The 24,226-nt window shown below is 34.6% G+C and overlaps 1 protein-coding gene across 1 annotated transcript; it reads right to left on the reverse strand.

Annotated features, from left to right (window-relative positions):
* Positions 1–4,515: 4,515 nt before the first annotated feature.
* LOC126780320 (paraplegin) lies at positions 4,516–22,280 on the reverse strand. Its single transcript, XM_050504697.1, has 15 exons — positions 21,764–22,280; positions 21,228–21,380; positions 20,232–20,366; positions 19,080–19,217; positions 18,410–18,503; positions 17,370–17,503; positions 16,382–16,546; positions 14,653–14,804; positions 13,651–13,873; positions 11,773–11,906; positions 10,214–10,350; positions 6,997–7,199; positions 6,734–6,853; positions 5,548–5,733; positions 4,516–5,007 (listed from the first exon to the last, which is right to left on the reverse strand). Exons 1-15 carry the CDS (start codon positions 21,941–21,943, stop codon positions 4,804–4,806), a joined length of 2,358 nt encoding a protein of 785 aa, XP_050360654.1. The 5' UTR covers positions 21,944–22,280; the 3' UTR covers positions 4,516–4,803.
* Between the last annotated feature and the right edge of the window lie 1,946 nt (positions 22,281–24,226).

The raw sequence follows: 24,226 nt of genomic DNA on the forward strand, positions 1-24,226 counted from the left end.
AAATTTCAACCTGTATTTATATATGTAAATATTATTTCGCGATCATCACACGTTTGTAACAAACCCTTCCAGGTACTCGAAACGACTAATAAACAAAGATTTATATAATAGAAGAACGTTCCACGAATAAAATATCCACGGTTTAACTTAGAAATATAGTTTAGGGGTGATTAGTTAAATAATGCTGTGTCTTCTTCTTTCAAATGTCAAATCATTGTTGTCGAAAAGAGAAAAATGTATGTTTAACTAATCACCCGCTGAATAGTGAACTTTTTTAAAACAATCGTATAATGATCGTGAAACTATACATATGTACTCTTGAAATCCTCCGAATTAATTATAATTTTTCATAAACTTATGATAGGGCAACATGGTTTTTGTCAAAACTTTCCGTGAGTTTTTTGAGCCTAGTGAAAAGTTTCAAATGTGTTCTAATTATATCGAAGCCATTTAATTAAATTTTATTTCGCTAAATTATTACATATCATTTTAACATTTTCTGTAGATGTTAAATTTGCACAAAGATGGTGGTGTTTTCAGTTCACTAGAGGTGCACAAATTTTGAGAGAGGCAATCATAATTTTATTTTTATTTAAGTTATTTTTAAGTTTTTTTTTTCTCAAGTACAATGTCCGCGCTGGTAGCATAGGTTAATTAATAAACTTTGTACATCTCTTTCTAAGTGTGTCTTGTTTTAATAACGACTAAGATGGAACGGTGTGCAGTATTACGTAAGCGATCGATCTAGGGTAAGGTATGTCTAATTCCTAGAGACAGGTTAGGCGTTCGGTTAGATGATATATACGTTCAACCGTAAAATCGTCACCTCACGTGACGGCAACGTGCGGAAAGATATCGTACTTACGTTGCTTTTTAAAATAAATGTTTTATTTTTCATTTTATTTTCGTTTTATTTCTATTATTGATTTGTTCTTTTTTTTAAACTAACATATTTTTTATTTCGTTAACTTTCCAGGACCATCTGAACTACAGGCGTACCTTTATATTATATACTATTACGAATTTAAATTTTACTAATAGCATTTTGTCTATTTATTATATTTGGAAAAAGCTATATTGCGATCGACTTATAATGTTTTACATTCGAAGACTGCTATTAGTTTGATATATACTATTCAAAGTAGACCTGCTTTGTTAGGTATGTTTAATATTTATCAATGTACACAAGTGTGTAGTGTCTTAGTAGTTATATTGATGTGTACCTTCTTGATATACCCACTTACATAATATTTTCGACTATCGGTGTATTTTCCGTGTCTTACCTTTCTTGAATGTGAATAAAATTATTTCCCCAATATTATTGTTTCATTTATATTTTTTCAATCAACAAATTAGAAGACGATACTGATTTCTGCACGATGTGTAGAATCATAAAGCTTTGATCGGACAGCGGACGGGGCGGAACGGCTATGCGGTCACTGTAGCATGCGCAAGCGATACCGTGGCGCTCCTCGTTAAGACGGAAAGGGTACCGCTGGTTTTTTAGTGGATATTCCGATGTTCAGGGCGCACTCGGCGCCTTGGAAGCACCCCCGCCCCCTCACTGTAACGCGTTTTTCCAACGGCTACGCTATCACGACGGCGGCGCATTGTATTCTACGTATTCGTTAATACGTCACACAGCCGGCACAGTGCGACTCCTTCTAGGGTCCGTTCACACAGACCGGCTCGGAGAGGAGAGCAGATTTTTATCACGTTGGAAACAGTGTTTTGAGTGATTGTAGTAAAGTTTATTTTTGCATTTGCACCTTTTTTGTCATTAAAAATGCCTGAACGCGCTTCGTGTGAAGTAATAAAAGGAGCCGACCGGCTCCGCTTGCGTGCTCTTTCTCGCTCGCGCAGCCGATCGGCTCTGATTGCGTGCTCTTTCAGATTCTTTTGCTTTCAGATCTCTTCCAGCCGGTCGATGTGAAATAGTTGGCGGCTCCGCTCCGGCCAATTCCAAGCGTATACGACCCGGTCTGTGTGAAAAGAAAAAAGCAGGCCGATGTTCTCCGAGCCGGTCTGTGTGAACGGACCCCTATATTAACTAGTAGTCACCGCTCCCTCACGCTGTCTGACCATACCACTATAGTTGTCGGCTCAAGAACCTCAAACATGTGTACGACATCAATTAAACTATGTCCGTGGAATAATTAAGGTTGTTTTATTATAGTTCTTTAAAAATATGACGATATTTTAGCAACGCATGATAATATTATAAATCAGGTTTAATTAGTATACATTCATTTTACTAACAAAATGCCGATAACGACATCGACGACATTCAAAACACATTTTTTTCGCAAATGCGTAATAAATATCAACAACATAGTAGAGAACCTTTGTTTAAAACTAAAATAAATCAACAAAAATCCTACTAATCACTAAACATGTACTTATTCTTCAACTATAATAAACTAATAAAATATATATTTTACGTTCTCCAAATTATCTTTTCAAAAATATACTTTAGTAGGTTAATTTTACACATTTCACACTTTGGTAGTTAATTAGGTAGTTATCTATTGAATCGCCGTATCTCTTTTCGTTGTCCCTTCATCGTTATTATTGTCATATAACCAGTCCCATTTTAGATATTTAAATCTTAAATTATTATTACCACCCACTCATCAGATATATCAATTTGATAACAGCTTAATGGTGATAAAGATTTATGCAAATCCTGTCTGGGAAGATAACAACTATTCCATACTAATTCCACCGATAAACAGCAGTAGTTAGTATTGGTGTATTCCGGTTTGAAGGACCAGTGAGCCAGTGTAATTACAGGCACAAGGGACATAACATTTTAGTTCCCAAGTGGCGCATTGGCGATGTGAGCGATGGACAACATTTCTTACAATGCCATTGTTATGGGCGTTGGTGACCATTTAACAGGTGACCCATTTCCTCGTCCGCCTAGGTATGATTAAAATCATTACTTGAAGTATTCGTATTGCCAAACAGCGTGATGATAACCCAAAATTGGAAGAGAAACTAAACAATGCTAGATTAATGATTAATGGGTACTGTAGGTATTGTAAGGAGCTGCTAAAGAATTTATATTGTATCGTACAACTACAATGACTTTTCTGATAGTTATAGTTTATTGAAAATTGACGTGGCAATTTAAATATTTCTTCATAACTTTTAACATCATTCTTTAGTTGAATCGTAAATATATAAATACTCTAACGCTTTTGACACAAATTATCGAAACATGTTAAATAATTCAATTCTACGTGATGACTAATGTCTATGAATATAAAATTGTAAGCACCTAAATTTATTTTTGTGCCAGAGTGGAGCAAACATTTGGATAAGCTCTAAGTTTTCTAGAAACCAAATCGAAACGGCATTACAGATTAATTATATTCTTCGATTACAAGTGTACACTGTCATTTTATTTGAGAAAGGTCAAAGTTAATTAAATGAACTCTCACTAATGATGTAAGCCGACACAGTACAACGTGAGTCTGTCCGGTACTAAACACACGTTACGTGCATCAATAATGGCATATTGTAAACTTAACCGCGACTTTTGTAAACCATACTCTGTCTCGGTCATTTAGAACTTTTACGTATTTCAGTTTCCCAATTAATTAAACAAGATTTACAAAAATTGAAACAGAAATAAACAAAATAATCTAGCATTACCATGTTATAATGAGTTGAATATTTCATACTGACAACGTAGTAAGCAATTACCGAGAGTCCTTTTTTTTACGGAGCAAACGAAGGCGAGGACTTTAACTGACAAATATCGAGGAAATGAAACAAAATTATTTGTCGTACTATTAATTTACCGGTAACTGTAAATGATAACAAATTTTCAAAACATACGGACACATATTATGTATAAGAACAACCACCAATTTATATCAGCCCTAACCAGTTCGTTGTGGGGCAGATATTCTATACCACAATTACGACTGCCCCGTCTACTAGCTACGCTTAAGTGGATCTACGCGCATGGTGACGAGCGAGCGCGTCATCTCTTCAATATTTGATTTAAAATTTTATACTTTTATTTTACCAGCGGTGTAATTTTTAATTCATGTTTTTTTTCTTTTAGCGCATCAAACGTACCATTCTCTTTAAAATATAAGTAAAAACTAACCTACCTTGTGAAGTACCGTATATACGGAGCAAATTTTTCTTGTCTAATTTTGTTTTCGTGTAAAATTTGCAATACGATAAAGATCACCTTCGCACCGTAAGTAATCAATGGTCGTCATAAGACTTGACTACAACAATATTTCGTTTTGTCATCATTTTCACTCCAATTTCTTTCACAATAACTTTTGCTTGTATTTTTTTAGTATTTGTAATCTTTATTAAAAAGTCATTTATAATGAAACCCTAGATCTCTTAAAAATTTTATTTTTTCCTTGTGAGCAAACCGAGGTGCTCTGTGGTATATATAAAAAAATCCCTCAAATTAGTTACAGATTATTATTGAAGTAAACCGATGTATATAAGGACTGTATGATATAATCAGCAAGTCATAAAATTAAATTTCAACCATTTATTTCAACTAAATTCAACAACTATATATTCCAAATATTAACTTTACAAAACAATATTATTTAAATACAATGAAATCAAAAATGCTGTCGGCTTGTGGTAAAAAATCAAAAGCTTTAAGCATATTTTTTAATTGCCGCAGTAATGTAAGCAACATTATCAGAATTTACTTTTAAAACAAATGACAATCAAGCAAAGAACTGAAAAACCTTAATAGCGTCTCATTCTATATTCGATATAAGATTAGTGTTCTTACAAAACAATAATATAAATCTACAATCCGGGCTGCGGGTCTGGTTTCGCTGAAGGTGCTCCAGCGGGTCCACTGTCCTCAGCGTTTGAATTTTCCATACTTCTCAAGTTATTCTCGAATTCAACGGGATCGATGAATTTTTTCCTCGGAAAGGGTGGAGGACCCAGAATACGTTCAACATCTTTGAAGTTAAGGGTCTCTTTCTTTATCAACTCTTCAGCAAGCTGTAAACAATTATTTTGTCTAGACTTTTTTTTATTGAATTGAATTTTCTATGAAAATTAGAGAGTATTTATTAACGCTAAAGAGGATAATAATAAAAAGAGATATAAAATTGAACAAAAACTTAAACCTTATGCAAGTCATTATATATAAGTACATAATAGTACAATATATGTAACAACATTTTGGATTGCGATCAAAGATCAGATATTCTATATATTTATTTATTTTTATAGAATAGGAAGGCGGACGAGCATATGGGCCACCTGATGGTAAGTGGTCACCAACCCTTAGCCATTGGCATTGTAAGAAATATCAAACATCGCTTACATAACCAATGCGCCACCAACCCTGGGAACTAAGATTTTATGTCCCTTGTGCCTGTAATTACACTGGCTCACTCAGCCTTCAAACCGGATCACAACAATATCAAGTACTGCTGTTTTGCGATAGAATATCTGATGAGTGGGTGGTACCTACCCAGACGAGCTTGCACAAAACCCTAACACCAGTAAATATATGAACATGTTAAATATAATTACCATTTTAAGTTTGTCCTGGTTTTGCCTCAGTACTTCTTCGGTTCTATAATAAGCTTTCGCGATTAGTTTCTTCGACTCCATATCGATAAGATTTTTCAGAGATCTGCTAAAGGGACTCTTCCCGCGATCCTTCTGATCCGGAAACGAAACCAAACCGACGATCGGAGACATGCCGAAGACTCGCACCTGGAAAAAATAAATAACGATTATACTCTAACCGGTCTATACATTTCGCATCTACAGTGGCAGGGCAGTGATGTGATCACTGAGTCTATCAAACTAGTGTTTTTACTGTCGATACCAGAACTAGTGATGCGATGTAAGTTATTTATTATTTTTATGATTTCAGCAGTTGTGGCTGGAGTTAGCTTTAGAAATACATTTGCATTGTATTGTTATGATACTTAATGCGAATTGCTTCGGTGAGTTTTGAGCCTAGTCGACAAATAATTGTTTAAGACATTCACAAATTCGTTTATGTCTTTTACAATAAAATTTAGCTTTTCAGGAAACGAAAAATTTTTAAACTAAAAACTATCAGTCAAATTCCACATTTTTTTAGGTTTTCTCTTACATTTTTGTATATTTTTAGAAACCAGTTGTTACTTTTTCTTTATCTGATCAAACCAGATAAGATGCCATTTTAATATCCAAGGAATTGACAGAGGTAGACAAGATTTGAAAGTCAGTTTTTATATCCATTAATTCTGATTTTATTTAATTATCGTCAGGATTTTTACGATTATTTCAAAAAGTAATAGGCTAGATAGATAGTTCTTCAGAAGCCGCAGTGGACATAACTGTGGCGCTTAAACTACGTTTAGATCCACTGCGGCCAATGTTCGTATTACACTTCCTGCAATAGTATGCTTTGAGTCCATGTTGATCTATGAGTCAATATCAACACCGTAGTTAAAATGCGTGTACGTCGTTATAGAAGTAGGATGTAAACTCAGAGTCCATCCCTTTTGTCCGAGGAAGTGAAGAGCGCCCCCGCTCATCAGACCAGTCGTGTGTAGGATAAAGTATTGATGAACACTGCTATCTACAGCGGTGATAACGTACTAATATCCGCGAAAATAGAATTTTGAAATATATAAAATATTATATTTTAATTTTTTTGCGAAACGTCCGTTTCGCGCTCTCACTCGTCGAACACTATAACTATTAGTGCTGTAATAAATACCTGGGCATATGCGATCTTTGTGACTTTCTCTAGGTCATTCTGCGCGCCCGTAGTTATCGAGTTGAAGGTGATTGCTTCTGCGGCTCGCCCTCCCAGCGCCATGCACATGCGGTCAAAGAGCTGAAAAAACGCAAATCACGTGATAAACTCTAGACAGTCGCGGTGGCCTTAAAACGCAGAAATATTTGACGTTCGAATCAATAACATTAGTTTTTTTTTTTATTGGCTATTACAAATTAAATACGATTGATTTAATCTCTTACTTCTTCCTTCGAGTACAACTTTTGATCTGAGGTCGTGTACTGAGCGAACCCGAGAGCTTTATTAGTCCGAGGTACAATCGTAACCTTCAGCAGCGCGTCCGTGTGTTCTAGAAGCCATCCGACCAGAGCGTGACCGGATTCGTGGTATGCAACTATCTTCTTCTCTCCTGGTGACATCGCGTGGCTACGTTTTTCTGTACCACCTGAAAAATTATACAAAATAATGATATACAAAATAATTCATGCTATATACTAATTCGACTGCTTTGAGCACATTTTCCCGTTAAATTTATAAGTAAAATGTACAATGTATGTACAATTCACTTAACTAAAAATGAAAAATCCCTTCTATAATAAAATATAATATAACAGTAAAAGAGTTGAATATATAGTATTTGAAAAGTAGGTTTTGTTTGTTTTTATCATTGTATCTCCAAATTCGTACTGTTCGTGCCATTCTTGTAGTCCTTGATAATATTATTACCATTAATATAGCGAGTTTGTTTGTTTATTTGTTCACGTGGTACCAATCATTATGAAATGTTGCATAAACATTGTCAGGGATACAGAAAAGGTCGTCGAGTACTTAATACTTCCCCCAGCCGCCGTAAACGCGGGCGAAGTTACGAACGGAGTCTTGTCAAAAAATTGATTTACGTTATTTTAATGTTTGTATGATTTTTATTTCCAGACAAATTTAGACAAATTAATATGATAACAACGTTAAAGTTTGCATTGGACCTACTACGGCGACTTCTTCATTGATTGTGAAAATCGTTTAAAATGTTTGTCTTCAATTATATTAGTAATAAAAACAATTTTTCAACATTTTTTTTTTTATATATTTGCCGGGAGGGCAAATGACTCTACTCCACCTGATGGTAAGTGGTAGTAGAGTCCAAACGCGACGACGGCCAGTACAGATGGGAAAAACCTTCTGCACTAGCCACCTTCGCCTTGCCGGCCCGCAAGATGCCTCTTCACGCCTCGTTTGAAGGAACCCGGGTTGTAAGAGGAGGGGAATACGTGAGCTGGTAAGGAATTCCATTTTTTGGAAGTGCGACAAAGAAAGGAGTTACCAAATTTCTTTGTTCGCGATGGAATTGATGTCACAGTTAGGCGGTGACATCGAGAACCAGCTCGCGTGGACTTAAGAAGGAAGGGGGAAGCAGGAATTAGAGAGAATAATTCCTCAGAGCACTCGCCGTGATACAGTCGGTAGAAAGCGCTCAGTGCTGCTATCTCACGACGCAATTGTAAAGGTTCAAGGGTGTTTGTGACCTTTACGTCGCCAATAATGCGTACGGCACGTCGCTGCAGCCGGTCCAAGGCCTCCAGTAGGTACTTAGCGGAGCCATCCCAAAGGTGCAAGCAATATTCCACGCAAGACCGTACCTGTGTTTTGTACAGCAGGCACAGTTGTTGTGACGTGAAAAAACGCCGCACCTTGTTCAGAACTCCGAGTTTCCGTGAAGCTGTTTTTATAACAACCTCGATGTAATCCCTTGGACTAAGGTCGCAGCGAACGTCGATCCCCAGCATGGCGATTTTGCTTTGTATCACCAGCGGAGTACCACAGAGGGAGGGAAGAGGGGAAAAAACATTGCAACAATGAGTAATAAAAAACAATTTTTCAACATTGCAACAATGTGTCGGTCAGCCCGGAAATAGATATATTTTCTAGAACTATTAAAATTAAACAATATTGATGATTGGTTTTATTTAAGCTGTGATATGAATTTATTTTATAAAAATATAAATTACATTTAGCTATGTTTTAGCAGCATTAACCTATAAACTAAAAAGATTTAATGTATATACAATATAATAATATTTTCATAAACAAATCATATTTTATGTCAGACGCAAATAATCATAAAACAATTAAATATACTACATATTGAAGCATGTCATAATTAATTGGGAAGAGCGTTCCAGAGATATGCGGCGAGAAAAGCAAAATGGTGTTAGAGTTTACTGGTGGTAGGGCTTTGTGCAAGCTGTCTGGGTAGGTACCACCCACTCATCAGATATTCTACCGCAAAACAGCAGTACTTGGTATTGTTGTGTTCCGGTTTGAAGGGTGAGTGAGCCAGTGTAATTACAGGCACAAGGGACATAAAATCTTAGTTCCCAAGGTTGGTGGCGCATTGGATATGTAAGCGATGGTTGACATTTCTTACAATACCAATGTCTAAGGGCGTTGGTGACCACTTACCATCAGGTGGCCCATATGCTCGTCCGCCTTCCTATTTTATAAAAAAAGAAAAAACATTTTAACATTGCAACTCGAGCTGAAAACACTCAACGAAACGTAATTGTCCCTAGCTTTCAATTAGATGGTTATCTTAGGTTAGGACTTCAAAGGAGACACTTTTTTAATCACGCGAGACATGACAAAATTCAGCAATCCGCAAATAAAAAAAAAAAATTAAGACGTTTTAATTTGTCATTCGCATCGAGATAGCAAATTTGATGTTCACCACATTCTACGAAAAAAAGAAACAATTGTACGATTTAGACTTTTGTTTTCGAAGGAAAAAAAACTGAAAAAACATAATAAAAATCGTGTTCAAGTTTGCTTCATATGCAATTTCAACAAAATCGATTCAGAGGTGTGACATTGAAACAACAAACAGACGGACTAATTTACGCATTTATAATATTGTTATAGATAATTTGTTTTACTGACTGAAAAGTCTGATATTTTGATATTGCATTTCCACTATGACATATATCCTTACCGCATTACTGAGAGCTTTATTACATTTAGTGAAGTGAGAATGAAAGCTAACACTTACCATTACTTTTAAATATGCTCTCTTTGAAAGTAGGTGAAATAGTGTTTTTTTTTCTATTGTACTATAACATGCTGAAATATAATTTAATTATTGTATAGAAGTACCGTTGATTTTTATTATAATAGCATGATCACTTTTTTATCTGTATTCTCTGTTACAAAACTGTATTTTCGATAAAATTCATCATTAATAAGAAAAAGTTAAAGAATGCGACCAAAAAAAAGTTAAGAAAGAACGAAATCAGCCGCTAAGACTGGTATATAAATAAGGCCTTACGTCTTTATATAACCTTTAAGATTGGTCAGAACATATGCTTTTAAAATAAACATTTTACGAGCGACAATGAACGCTTACCAATATTATCAAATGCAATTTTCTTATTCCAAAATAAACGGAATTATAAATTTAAAACTCACCGACAACTCTTTCGACGGCGTATTCCAGGTCGGCTGCCTTGACAATATTCTGTTTGAGTCTCGCCGCATGTAGCGCCGCTTCGTTGCATACGTTCGCTATATCCGCACCACTGAAGCCAGGTGTCAAATAGGCGAGACTGTAATTGAATAAAGTAATATTGTAGTATACTTAATTATTATTATTTTTATAAAATGGATAGGCTTACGAGCAAATGGGCCACCTGATGGAAATTGATCACCGTCGCCCATAAACATTAGTACTATAAGATTTTCTTCTTTATTGTGGTTATATCCTTATGGATGGATACGGAGATGATGCAAGGTTACGTCGGACTCCTACAGACTAAAGCCGCCACGGTGTTCCTTCGCTTCGCAGGTGGCGAGTGGTGAGTACGCTTTCGCATTCATCTGCGACCCGCCGGCGGCTGTTCAATTGTGATGAACTCTGCGCTGTATTACTACGTGCCAGGGTTACGGGACATGCTGTTCAAACTCGAGAACCTTATGAAACCTAAACGATGAACTCCCCGAATTCATTGCCCAAAGATATTATGGATATCATGCCGCCTGCGTCCTGCTCTCTTACGGCGAGTCACGCTAGCCGTGACGTCAGCCTCCCACAGGCTTTCTGTATTTTCTTTTAGTCCCATGACGTTCTCACAGGACTTAATTTTTAAAGTTCACCAGTCCTCGATTCGGGGAGTAAAATAATAACGCAATTATTCCTTTTCGCGACTATATAACCCATTCCTCTTGTAATTATTCATATTCCCCGAAAATATTATCACAGCAAAATCACCTAAGCAGCGTGAGCTAGCGATGAGTAAGGTTTGGTGACGATTGCTTCTTCGATCTACCAATCTGCCATGCTCTGAAGATTCAGATCCGGAGCGCGAGCCCAATGGTTAATGTTCGCTTGAAAACGATGACACGATATTGAGCTAATCCGTTTCTATCGTCATCTCTGCCACCGCGTTGGTAAAGGAGTTCTAATCAGAAGTATCATAATATATATTAACCAACCCTCACATCGCCAATGCGCCACCAACCTTTGCAACTTAGATGTTATATCCATTATGCCTGTAATAACTGTGACTCACTCACTCTTTCAATCGAAATACTTAGTACTGCTGTTTAGCTGTAGAATATATGACGGACTTGCGCCAAGCCTTACTGCCAAGTGAGTAGTAATGTACCCAAGTGATTTGTGCATACTGAAATACATTTTACCGCACGCACACTTACTCATTCAAATTTCTTATAGTAACACTGAGACTTGTCCAAGTGTTCCTTTACCTCGAGTTATGTCCTTTTGTTTCTAAAGTATAAAAATTCCGAAAAGTTAATCAATGGCTGTCCAATTTTAATTATACCTACTAAAAATACCGATTCATGACTGTTTTAATTGAAATCACTGTTTCAACTGACTATGGATCTAAATCATTGGATGCGAATTACTTAACATGATTATATACCATAATATATAAAAACCGCGCAGTCAATTTCAATCAATTTAATAAATTAATTATATAGCAATATTATAATTAATGAAACATTACCGTTTAACATAGTGCGGTGGTAACTTCTCCAAAACGATGTTCTTGAGATGCCTGTCGAATATTTCCTCTCGTTCTTGTAGAGTCGGCAGGTCGATGAGTATGTGCCTGTCGAAACGGCCGGGACGAAGCAAGGCCTGCAATAGAAAAAACAAAATCTCCTTTATAAATACTAACTAGCGAATTGAACGCGACTTCGCCCGCGTCGTATCGAGACTCTAGTTAAACTTGAAATATATTAATGATGTCATATTTATAATATAAAGTTTGACGCAGTAACAAATATTCACAACACACAAATAGCCTTTCGTATTTTTTATATTAGGGCGATTGTTGTTATATAGTATATTATGTGTAGTATTTTCATTCGCTAGGATAACCATATATATCTTTGGCATACTTACAAGTGAACATACTACATACAGTTAGTTGCCTGTGGATAAAGCAGCGGCAAGTAATATAACAAAATTACAATCCTTCGAGCCGAGATGGCCCAGTGGTAAGAACGCGTGAATCTTAACCGATGATCGTGGGTTCAAACCCGGGCGAGCACCACTGAATTTTCATGTGCTAAATTTGTGATTATAATTCATCTCGTGCTTTACGGCGAAGGAAAACATCGTGAGGAAACCTGCATGTGTCTAATTTCACTGAAATTCTGCAACATGTGTATTCCACCAACCCGCATTGGAGCAGCGGGGTGGAATAAGCTCCAAGCCTTCTCTTCAAAAGGGGAGAGGAAACCTTTAGCCCAGCAGTGGGACACTTACAGGCTGTTACAGTTACGGTTACAATCCTTCTAATCTAATTAAACTATAAATAATGTTAAAAATAAACAATTTAATGCAAACTTTACTGAAACCCACAACTAAGGAATATGAAACCTTAAATGTAAAAAGATATAATCTATAAAATTCAAAAAATATTGTATAATATGTTATAAAATTAATTAAAAAAAATCAAATCAGACGCAACGATGACAACGCAAATTTGAACGAAAGCGAATCCTATGTGTATGGCAGAAGGTCACAAAAAGACAGACGAACAAAAAAAAAAAAAAAATGTTGTTTTTGTTTCGGTAACTCGTAAATAGCCATATTAAGTTTAAAAGAGACAATTATTTTGAAATCACAGTCGCACTTCGATATTGTTTTTTTGAATAAATTGATTTCTAACGTACAAAGAGTCATTGTATATGCGGTAATTACGTTTACGATAGCCGGAGGATTTGAGAATAACCAAAGTTTCTATTAGCACTTTAATTAATTACTAAATATTACATATAACTTAATCCTAAGAGACAATACTGCTCGATGCTGGATGCAGATATTGAATCCTACCTTATATATATAACTTAATGCTATGAAACAATACTGACCGTTACTGGATCACATATTGAATGATACAGATGATATTCCATCCTAATATATAGTGCTGAAAATGCTGATCTATTAGATTTTTTTTTTTTTTTTATAGAATAGGAAGGCGGACGAGCATATGGGCCACCTGATGGTAAGTGGTCACCAACGCTCTTAGACATTGGCATTGTAAGAAATGTCAACCATCGCTTACATATCCAATGCGCCACCAACCTTGGGAACTAAGATTTTATGTCCCTTGTGCCTGTAATTACACTGGCTCACTCACCCTTCAAACCGGAACACAACAATATCAAGTATTGCTGTTTTGCGGTAGAATATCTGATGAGTGGGTGGTACCTACCCAGACGAGCTTGCACATAATTTAGGTGGTACGTGCTGAGCTGGCTCGCGGCGTCGACTTCGCGGCTATGTGCTGCGTCAGCGATCCTCCCTGAGGTGCTGTATGTAACACGGTTATATTGTTGCAATATTTGTTATTTTTAATTAAAAATGAAAATACCTTATCAAGAACATCGGCACGGTTCGTAGAAGCCAACACGACGACTCCCTCGCGGCTCTTCATACCATCCATCTCCACCAGGAGTTGATTAAGGGTCTGTTCTCCCTCCCCTCCGCCCGGGCCAAAAGACGAAGCGCCGGTTGATCGAGCTCTGCCAACTGCATCCATCTCGTCGATGTAGATGATACAAGGGGCACGGGTACTCGCCTCTTTGAATAAGTCCCTATAAAACAGATAAAAATACATTTACAAAAACATATTACAATTTATTACATTATATTAAAATTAAAAAAGTTAATATCCCACAGCTGCACAAAAGCCTCACCTCTCCTTTTGATGAGAGGGTATAGAGCGTACTTTACGACACCGCTCCAATACGAATTGGATGATCATAGTATATAATACTATTATAAAATAATAAGTTTTGTCGTGAAACTGTAATTCTCCGAACTGACATAAGCTCTAGATGTAAATGTACTATGTGTTCTTAGCATATCTTTTTTAAATGTATGATATGGAACCCTCACTTAACACTTAAATGTGATGTATTATATTTCAAATTTTATAAATATATATACGGTGAGCGAGTCAAATTTCCAAGTTATATTACCCTTCCCTTAAAGAAACCCAATCATGAATCGGTATCGTACTTCATTTCCTTGCCCGATCCGACCCGAATAAATTAAATTGAAGTGCCGCTCTGTGATTTCAAAATAACTGCCTCTTTACGTGTAACGTTAATATGGCTATTTCGAGTAAGCAAAACCAAAACGACCATCTTGTTTGTTTTAGACTACCGTTGCTATAATTTTACTATAATTCACATATTAGGCATTATGTAACGGCAAATATGAAAGAGTTTTCTTCACATACTAAATTCAACGCTGGCGAAGCCGCGGATTTTATTAGTAAAATATTTGGTATTTAGTTGGTTAATGACCCACTTCATATGGAGTGATTGCTGCCACATCACATTTGTGTCAATATAACGAGACCATTTACCTGACTCTGGCTGCTCCAAGTCCACCAATCATTTCGATGAATTCTGAGCCATTCATAGAGAGGAATGGAACATTAGATTCAGTAGCCACTGCCTTAGCCAGCAATGTCTTACCGCAGCCCGGCGGACCGAGTAGTAGAGCTCCTCTTGGTACCTGAAAAATATAAGTTTCAATTAAATTCAATGTAAACTTCTGCTGATTACATATTACACGTAAAAAAAAGGATGGAATGAAAACATTTTCAAACAAATAAAGCAAACAAATTGAGATATTACCTTCTCTAAGCCGTTAATTTCCCCTTATAAATAATTAATCAAGCATTCTTGATATTTAATTAAACGACTCTTTTCTTTTTAAATTATTTCAATATAAATATTAACATTAATATTTATACTTGGCACCCATAAGCCTTGTCAGCTTGTGTGGGTGCTGCAAACTGCCGACACTGTCGTTGAATAATAATAATAATAATAATAATATCCTGGGACATTTTTCACACACGGCCATCTGATCCCAAATTAAGCTTGTACAAAGCTTGTGCTATGGAAACCAGACAACTGATATACTACATATACTACTTTTCTTTTGTAAATACATACTTATATAGATAATTACACCCAGACTCAGGACAAACAGACATGTTCATGCACACAAATGTCTGTCCTGGGTGGGAATCGAACCCACAACCTTCGGCGTGAAAGGCAAGTGTTCTACCAACCACGCCAACCGGCTCGTCATATATATACCTCGAATACATGCTTAAATATCAAACATATTTAATAAAAACAATACACAGATAAACTCTCAATAAACACAGCATATTTAATATTGTATGTATGTATGCATGTACATAATATTAGAAATACTTATTTATGTACTTCACTTAATATATTAAATAATTATATATTTCTTATATTGTAATTGATTTAGTAAAAATATAATCGGTTTCAGAACGTCATTGGTATTGCTTGATAATAAAGTAAAAAAAAATTGTTTTTCCCGCGCATATATAAAAAAGAGAACTGAACGACTGTCATCGAATTAACAATATATGATATTTTGTTTTAATTTAATTTATAAGGATCTCAAATTAACAAATAATATAATGTATTACTTCTACTGGTGTATTTATTAACACATGTCACAATTAGATATATATTTTATCCATGTGCATTAAAAGTTACAACATCCATTTTTTTTTTTTATAGAATAGGAAGGCGAATGAGCATATCGGCCACCTAATGGTAAGTGGTCACCAACGCCCATAGACATTGGCATTGTAAGAAATGTTAACCATCGCTTACATCACCAATGCGCCACCAACCTGGGGAACTAAGATGTTATATCCCTTGTGCCTGTAATTACACTGGCTTACTCACCCTTCAAACCGGAACACAATAGAATATCTGATGAGTGGGTGGTATCACCAACCACCAGTAAGAAGTCCTTAGCCTATGAACAGCAACCAAACAATACCAAATGTTCGTATTATACTCCTACTATACAGACTGTTCTACGTTAGATTATAAATGTAAATAGTATGTATCGATAGTGATGTGTATTTATATATAATAATAATTATTATTATGCATATGTGTATTAATGTGTAATGCATATATGTTATTACAATAGGATTAGTAAAATTTATTGTGTAACAACAAAAGCCTAATAATGATTACCGTATGTTTAACATGTATCTTTTTAAGCTGATAATATTCTTTTAGTCTCACCTTGGCCCCAAGATTCTTGTAATGCTCAGGTCGCTTTAGATAGTCCACAAACTCCATAACCTCAACCTTAGCTTCCTTTAGACCCGCTACATCTTCAAATTTCACACCTTTGCCCTGCCCACTCATTGAGTCCACAAGAGTAAACTTCGCACGTCTCAACTGGCTCTGCAAGTATATGCACAAGAATAGTACTAGTAAAATCCATATAGAACATTAACAAGTAAATATTTTAAATAAACTTATTTCAATCGTTTTAAAGTTATTGGTTTTGAAAATTTACTAGATTTTATTTATGAAAGAGAGACTAGAAAACGGCCCACACAATGGCGAATATTCACCATCGTCCATAAACCGAAATGGTTACACATTTACACTGTAAATTCGCAGCAAATTACGGTATCAAAGTAGTATTGTTTGGCGGAAGATTCATTCAAGTATGTTAATCATAATTTTTATTAATTAAAAATTGCCGTTGAATAAAATACCTACGATATATAATAATGATGTACCAATTACATGTTTTTTTTAATGTTGTCAAAGTCAAAAATCTTTATTCAATATAGAAGCGTTACACTTGCTTATTGATTGTCATAAATCTACCACCAGTTCGGAAATAAACACCTCAGACCTCAGAAGAACCGGCGAAAAAAACTCAACGGGTTTTTTATGTTTTTTATATCTCATCCTTTACAATAAGTAATATACAACAATAGCCGAATTGTATATACATTTGTTTTTTTAATTTGAAATAACCTGAAGGCGATCGTTACATTCCCAAGATGCATTCATTCATTTAAAAAGTCATTGGTTGTGTAATATCCTTTAGCACACAAGCATAAATATTTTAATCTGTCATTTGTTTATATTTCTAAAATACATTCACGATGTTCATATCAATTTTTAGCTAAATTATTCTGCAGTATGGAAAAGTGCCTTTGTCCATACCGTTATTAGTTAAGAGTAAGTTTCGAAATTACTCAGTACTTACAAATCCGCCTATATTAATATTCATCTTCATTGTCTTCGTAGAATACAAGAATGATAATATGACAGCCGCGATTAGCAGTGTCGTGAAGATTTTACCAGCAACGCTGCCGTTTCTATCGTAAATTACGCGAACTCCTGTAAAAGAAAATGTGTGCGTGTTTTATTTTGTATTGAGGAAAGTTTATTATATACATAAAATTTGTACAGACATTTTTATAATAATTCATTCATAATTCAAAATTAAAATGAAAAGAACAAAATACATAGTACAAATTTAAAGCAAAAACACGCCGTCTAAAAGATTGTCCTGTGGATTGAGGAAAGTTGTGAAATTAAGGAACATTTCACAAGTGGGGTTACATAATAGAACCCGTGCGCTTCGAGAAAGTTTATCAACATTTTCGCGCTGTGATTTCTGCAGCTAAAACTTAACTTTGGCATTTTTGGCTCCCATAATTTATTTAATTATATTTTTAAACAGATTGACGGGCGAGCTTCTAGGCCATATGTTGGTATGCGATCACCACAACCCATAGACATTGACGTTGCAAGAAATATTAACCAAACTTGGGAACTAAGATGTTATGTCCCTTGTGCTTGTAGTTAGTAATATCTGATGAGAGGGTGCTTACCCAATCGGGCTTTGTCCTTAACAACGTTTTAGTGGGACATCGATGTGCTGCGGCTCTGATCCTAAATTGGCACAACCACGCAGTATTCTTACACTGCGTTTACCATGTCGTATCGCAGTCAACGCATATGTTTGACTTTTTTTACCTTCAGGCAATAATTACAAACAAGCTACGTTACTCTGTTCGATATACAACTGATTTACATGAAACGATTAATGAGTCTTCTCGCCCGATGATACTTCGCATCTAACATCTCGATGTTAACGCGATCGTTCGGATTTCGATCGAACGTTCGGCCGGAACTAGCGGGTTTACAGGGACGGCCTACTGTTATTTTAAGGTGCGCCTATAGAAAAAGCTGTTCGTCACGCTGATCAAGATATAATATTATAAATAATTAATGTCTTACCTTCTTTAACGCCAATACTCGTTTCAGTCTCACGCAATTTTTCTTCGAAGCGGTGTATGTTACCCACATTCATGTGATAGACCCGGTGTGTTGTCTAAACATGAGAACACAAACGATGAGAATTACAAAAATATAATTTATACCTGATGTACTATTTTATATGGAGATGCCGGTGAATATATACAAAAAATATATTTATTCTTGAGGTTCAAGCTTGCTTCGTATCAATTTTCATCGAAATCGCTTCAGCGGTTTAGCCGACTAAGCGAAACAGACAGACAGGTACTTTCGCATTTATAATGTTAGAATAGATAAAATAAAAATAACCTTGACATAGCTAAAATAAATTAAATTCTTATTTACCATTTACCATGGAAGGGTTTTGTGCAAGCATGTCCTGGGTAGGTACTACCCACTCATCAAATACTGTACAGCTAAACAACAAAACATAGTACAGTTGTATTCCCGTTTGAAGAGTGTAAATACAGACTCAAGGGACGTTACATCTTAGTTCCCAAGGTTGGTGGAGCGTTGGCGTTGTAAGGCATAGTTAATATTTCTTACAGCGCCAATGTCTAGGGGCAATGGTGGCTATTTACCATCTGTTTCCCCATGTTGGGACAGGTAGCTAGTATTAATAAATAAATAAAATTATAATATGTTTTCATACCCTCTTTCCTTTAATAACTGCGCCTTCATATAGGATAATGGTAACAATTTCTAAGTCTGGTCGAACTATTATTTCTTCAACTTCACCTTTCGATAACATTGAATAAACAAACTCGTTCCATGACACGTATCGTATGAGCTGAATGGGACAAACATAATATGTAAAATATGCGAATAATAATATAATATAATATTTTATATAATAATATATAACATATTGAAATTCGAACAAGATGTTTACAAAAGACAAACAGATTTCGCATTTGAAATTATAAACTGCATTGCATTACAAATTCTTATCATTAAGTTTAAGTAAATAAATTTTATGAATATAATCGTCCCGGCTTCGCACGGGTAGATAAGAAGAAAAACGTATTTTACTATTACTATTAAAAACGTATTTTTATATTACTGATTATGTAAATAAATCACTCATTACATGGAGATCTACATGTCAAAGCATAACATTTCAAGAATACACATACATTATTGTGTATTCATATGATGTATAAAATCGCAAATAGCCTTTAAGTTAGAAAAAAGAATGCTAATGAATAATAATTACTAACCACAAAGAAAATTTCACAATGCAAGGGAAATATTAAAAACAATACTTCAGCAAAAAGCAATAGCATAGTAAAAGTTTATAAAAAGAACATAAGCAATGTTTAATTACAAAAAATATTTTAATAATTAAATTTAAAAAAAAAGAACATATACATGAATAAAGATTTAGTTATAAAGGTTACTATTTTTTAATTTAATTGATATAGAACTTTCGTATTATGATAAGCTATACTTATGTTCATACATAGAGAAAAAAGTACATGACAGCATATAGCGACCTTTTAATTTTTATCAAATGAAATAAAATTCAAACTTTACAAATGAAAACTATTGTAGTCGGACATATAACAAGGTATTTGAATAAATGCATGAAAAAAGTGTGAAGAATTTGTTAATGTGTTTTTGAATGGTAGGGTAGTCAATCGCATTGCAAGATATTTATTGTATTATATTTGTTTACTTAAGAGATAAATAAACAGAAACTTAACACATATGCAAAGTTTAAAACGAAATTTAAATCATCTTTAATTCATTTACTAAAGTCACTACAATACACACAAGTAAATAACATATAATGAACTTTTACCTCATTTTGTGTATTATCTCCAGGCACAAGGAATGAACTTAGAATTATAAGTGTGAATGTTGTTAACATCCAAAATACTGCTTTCATTACAAGCGATGGTATATTAGCATTTTCATTTTCTTTCTTTTTCTTATCCTTTAACAAAAACAAGAAACTTTATAAAGTATATGATGTATGAAGGATCAGATATACTGTAGCATGTTACACAGAAAACTTACAAAAATGGTAACAGATTTGAAAATGCACATTTTATTCAATAAGTATTAAATAAAATATTGTACACCCCACCAAGTGACTTAGAAATAAATCATCCTACAGATTTAAAATATATACCTGAATATTTTATCAGTACTTACAAAATAACATGTTCAAGTTGAATCAAAATGTTTTTATTGCTATTTATATATATTTGTGCTATATATATGGACAATATAAATAATTATTTCTATCTTAAAACAACAAATAGCAATAGGAGACCTACCGTAATTGTAGACCACTTTACTTAATTCACTTTGAGAGATGTCTAAGATTATAGAGCAAAATCTTATTTCTCTATCTTGTAAGAAGCCTCAAAAATATTTGACACATTTTTTTTACTTTATTAAAAATATTTAATTAAGAATGATGATGTCCTCTGGACCGGTTTCCGCCACAGCGGCAAGTCTCAAGAGAGATTAGCCAACTGCACAGAACAAATTATAGTGCACAAGTATGTGCACAAACACAAGCGCACTCTGTATTCCCTAACCTCTCATGATTTGATGGGATGACAATACAACCAAGAGTTTGGACCAATGGTTTTACTTGCTTTCCAACGCACGGGAGTGTACACACTTACAACTTACAGACTCTGGGCAGCTACTGAAAATTTTCGACATAAAAACCCAATAACTTTACTGGCCCAATCTGGGGTTTGAATTTGCTAAACCAACGAGGCAGTCAAAATAAGAATAGTAAAGAATTATCACATTATTTTGATTAAATAATTATGATCACCTTATCTTTATCATTTTCCTGATTATTATTGCAAGAGCTTGTTTGAAAATATCTAACATTTCTGTTATTGATGATTGTGTTTAGCCCGGGCAGATTAGATCTTCTTAGTAAAGATGATGCTGCTTTTAATTCTGCATTCAGCTGTTTTAGATGCTGTAATGAAAATTCAAGCATTTTAACATATTTTTAGTATAATGTTAACTATAGTATAATTAATTATTAAACATGATCTTTTTTAAGGAACTTGTATATATATCAATAGGGTTGAAAAAGCAATTGAATAAAGTTAATTATATTGTTTTCTTTAATATACAATTATAATTTTAAAAACTTTTTTTCTATATTATTCATAAGAGAATTTTATCTTAATTTGATTGCATAACATTAAAACTAAGGCAAGAATTTTAAAGTTATCTATTTGTTAAGCCTTTAAAATTACATTTTAACCTATTTAACTAGAATTATATCACAATTTTGCTACAATTTAACGAAATAGAATTAATTTCAAAACTATTAAAAATCGGACATATACTTACTGTGTGTCTGTATTTGTTTGTTATTTTGTGCAGCACTGACAATGATTTACACAAATTAAAAAAATTTGAAGAGCAGTGTTTATTGATTTCCATCTCAACAACTCCATTTTTAGGCTTAAATTGTATTTTTGAATGAACTTTTAATGCCGATAATGTCGGAAGGCGTTTTATTGATAACATTTAAAATATAATATGCTCACATATGATAATAAAACAATAGTGTTATGAAAGCACAACTAATTCTAACATATTGGTTTTACTTCATTCAGCCTGATACAAAACTCGCAGTAATATAATAATGTTGAGCAATGAGTGATTGTACTTTTTTTCCTCTTTTCTAGCGTGTCACATATAAAATAGATGACACATATGATATGAGATTATTCGGTTTAAAAATCGTTTCGAATCGTTAAATGATGATAAGTGAAAACTATGTAATTCTATAGTAGATATCTAGAACAATATTATAAGAATGTACTTTAATTAGGTATGTAAAAAGAAAAAAACTATTATTTTTGGCATTGACATGTGGCGTGGTACCGACAGGTCACAGAACACATAATATTTAGTCCACAGAATAATAATCATGCACGCTGACAAGGATATTTTGGCGTTTGAATGACATTGACGGGACGGCAAAGTGGTTAAAAACCAACGGTACCCGCTCCGTCTTTTCGAAGGACGACACAGGATTACTTACGCATACGCATAGTGATACTTGTTAATTTAGAGTTTACAGTTAATAAAATCTTCTAATTTTTAGGGACCATATCAACGTTGCGATACATTTTTTCCTTGAGAAAAGTAGGTATATTCTATTTTGTTAAGTTTCGATAAATCCGCTATTCGTACATCTCCTCCGAGCCTAATTATCCTATCCTATCCCATAAATGATATATTATCTACTGCCGAATATAATGGGGTGGCCCATTTCTCTTGTATGGGGTTGAATTTCCAAAATGACAAAATACGTATGCTTTTATTTTTTATCAGAAGCTGTAATATTAAATTTCATTATTCTTACTACAAAAATGTGGGACATCCCATATTATATTTCACCCTCCTGGGAGTAGATTTTCAAAAACTCTGAAATGCATATTTATTTATTTCTAACCAGAAACTTGTATATGTGCATGCTTCTAACATAAAAAATTACGGACTCCCCGTAAAAACTTTCAACTCCTATTTCACTCTCTTGAGGGTAGATTTTCAAAAACTAAAATGTTTATTTTTAACCAGAAGCTTGTATATGAAATTTCATGCTTCTATCTTTGAAAATGATAGATCTCTATACAACCGTTCATCCCTTATTTCAACCCTTTAGGTGTAGAATTTCCAAAAATCTTATGCGTGCTTTTATCATTAACTATCAAAATTTCAAATTTCTAACCTTTAAGTTTTAGATGTGTTAGGTTCAAGTATTTTGTTCAGCGATTGTTTGTTCAATAGACACGTATTTTGCTAGAACCCAATATTATCATAATGCTTTCAGTCTGTGTAGTATTAATTTTCTATTTATAACATATGACGTCATTTACTATGAAACGAAGACTGATGATTAAGATATACATATTATTTTAATTAAATTTTAAATGGAATATTTTATACAAATTATAATATTTGGAACATAAAAACATCCCCCGATTATAAAACACGGGGTTTTGTTGTTTTAAAGTTTGAGTAAACACCACAGGAGATATACCTCTCGCCAAATTTTCATAGACTAAAAAATTAAGGTCTAATTAAATTCTCATAAATTATTTTATATATTTGTTACCTAGGTCAGACCATCCAACTAGGTAGGTTCAACTTCGAGAAAGAGGTCAATCGTCGAATTCTACGTCGAAGCTACACGATATCTTCTCATCCCAAATACCGCAGTGTCTCAAGTCGAAAGTCTTCGACTAGTGTGTGTTGCCAGTGATGACTTATGGATCAGAGACGTGGTCGCTCACAATGGGCCTCATAAGAAGGCTCAAGGTCACTCAAAGGGCAATGGAGAGGGCTATGCTCGGAGTTTCTCTGCGAGATCGAATCAGAAATTATGAAATCCGCAGGCGAACCAAAGTAACCGACATAGCCCGAAAAATTGCTAAATTGAAGTGGCAGTGGGCGGGGCACATTGCTCGCAGAACCGACGGCCGCTGGGGCAGAAAGGTTCTCGAGTGGCGACCACGAACCGGAAGACGCAGCATAGGCAGGCCCCCTACAAGGTGGACCGACGACTGACGAGTCGCGGGAAGCCGTTGGATGCGGGCAGCGCAAGATCGGCTAATGTGGAAATCCTTGGGGGAGGCCTTTGTCCAGCAGTGGACGTCTTTCGGCTGATATGATGATGATTTGTTACCTACAAAAAAGGTACCATATACCTTGTTACTGTTTTTGATTTACTAATTTTTTATTGCAAATAAGGTATTTGCAGGTTTTGATTAAAATAAATAACTTTTATCCACTTTATTTTAC

This window comes from Nymphalis io, chromosome Z (assembly GCF_905147045.1).
Source record: "Nymphalis io chromosome Z, ilAglIoxx1.1, whole genome shotgun sequence".
Lineage (NCBI taxonomy): Eukaryota > Metazoa > Arthropoda > Insecta > Lepidoptera > Nymphalidae > Nymphalis > Nymphalis io.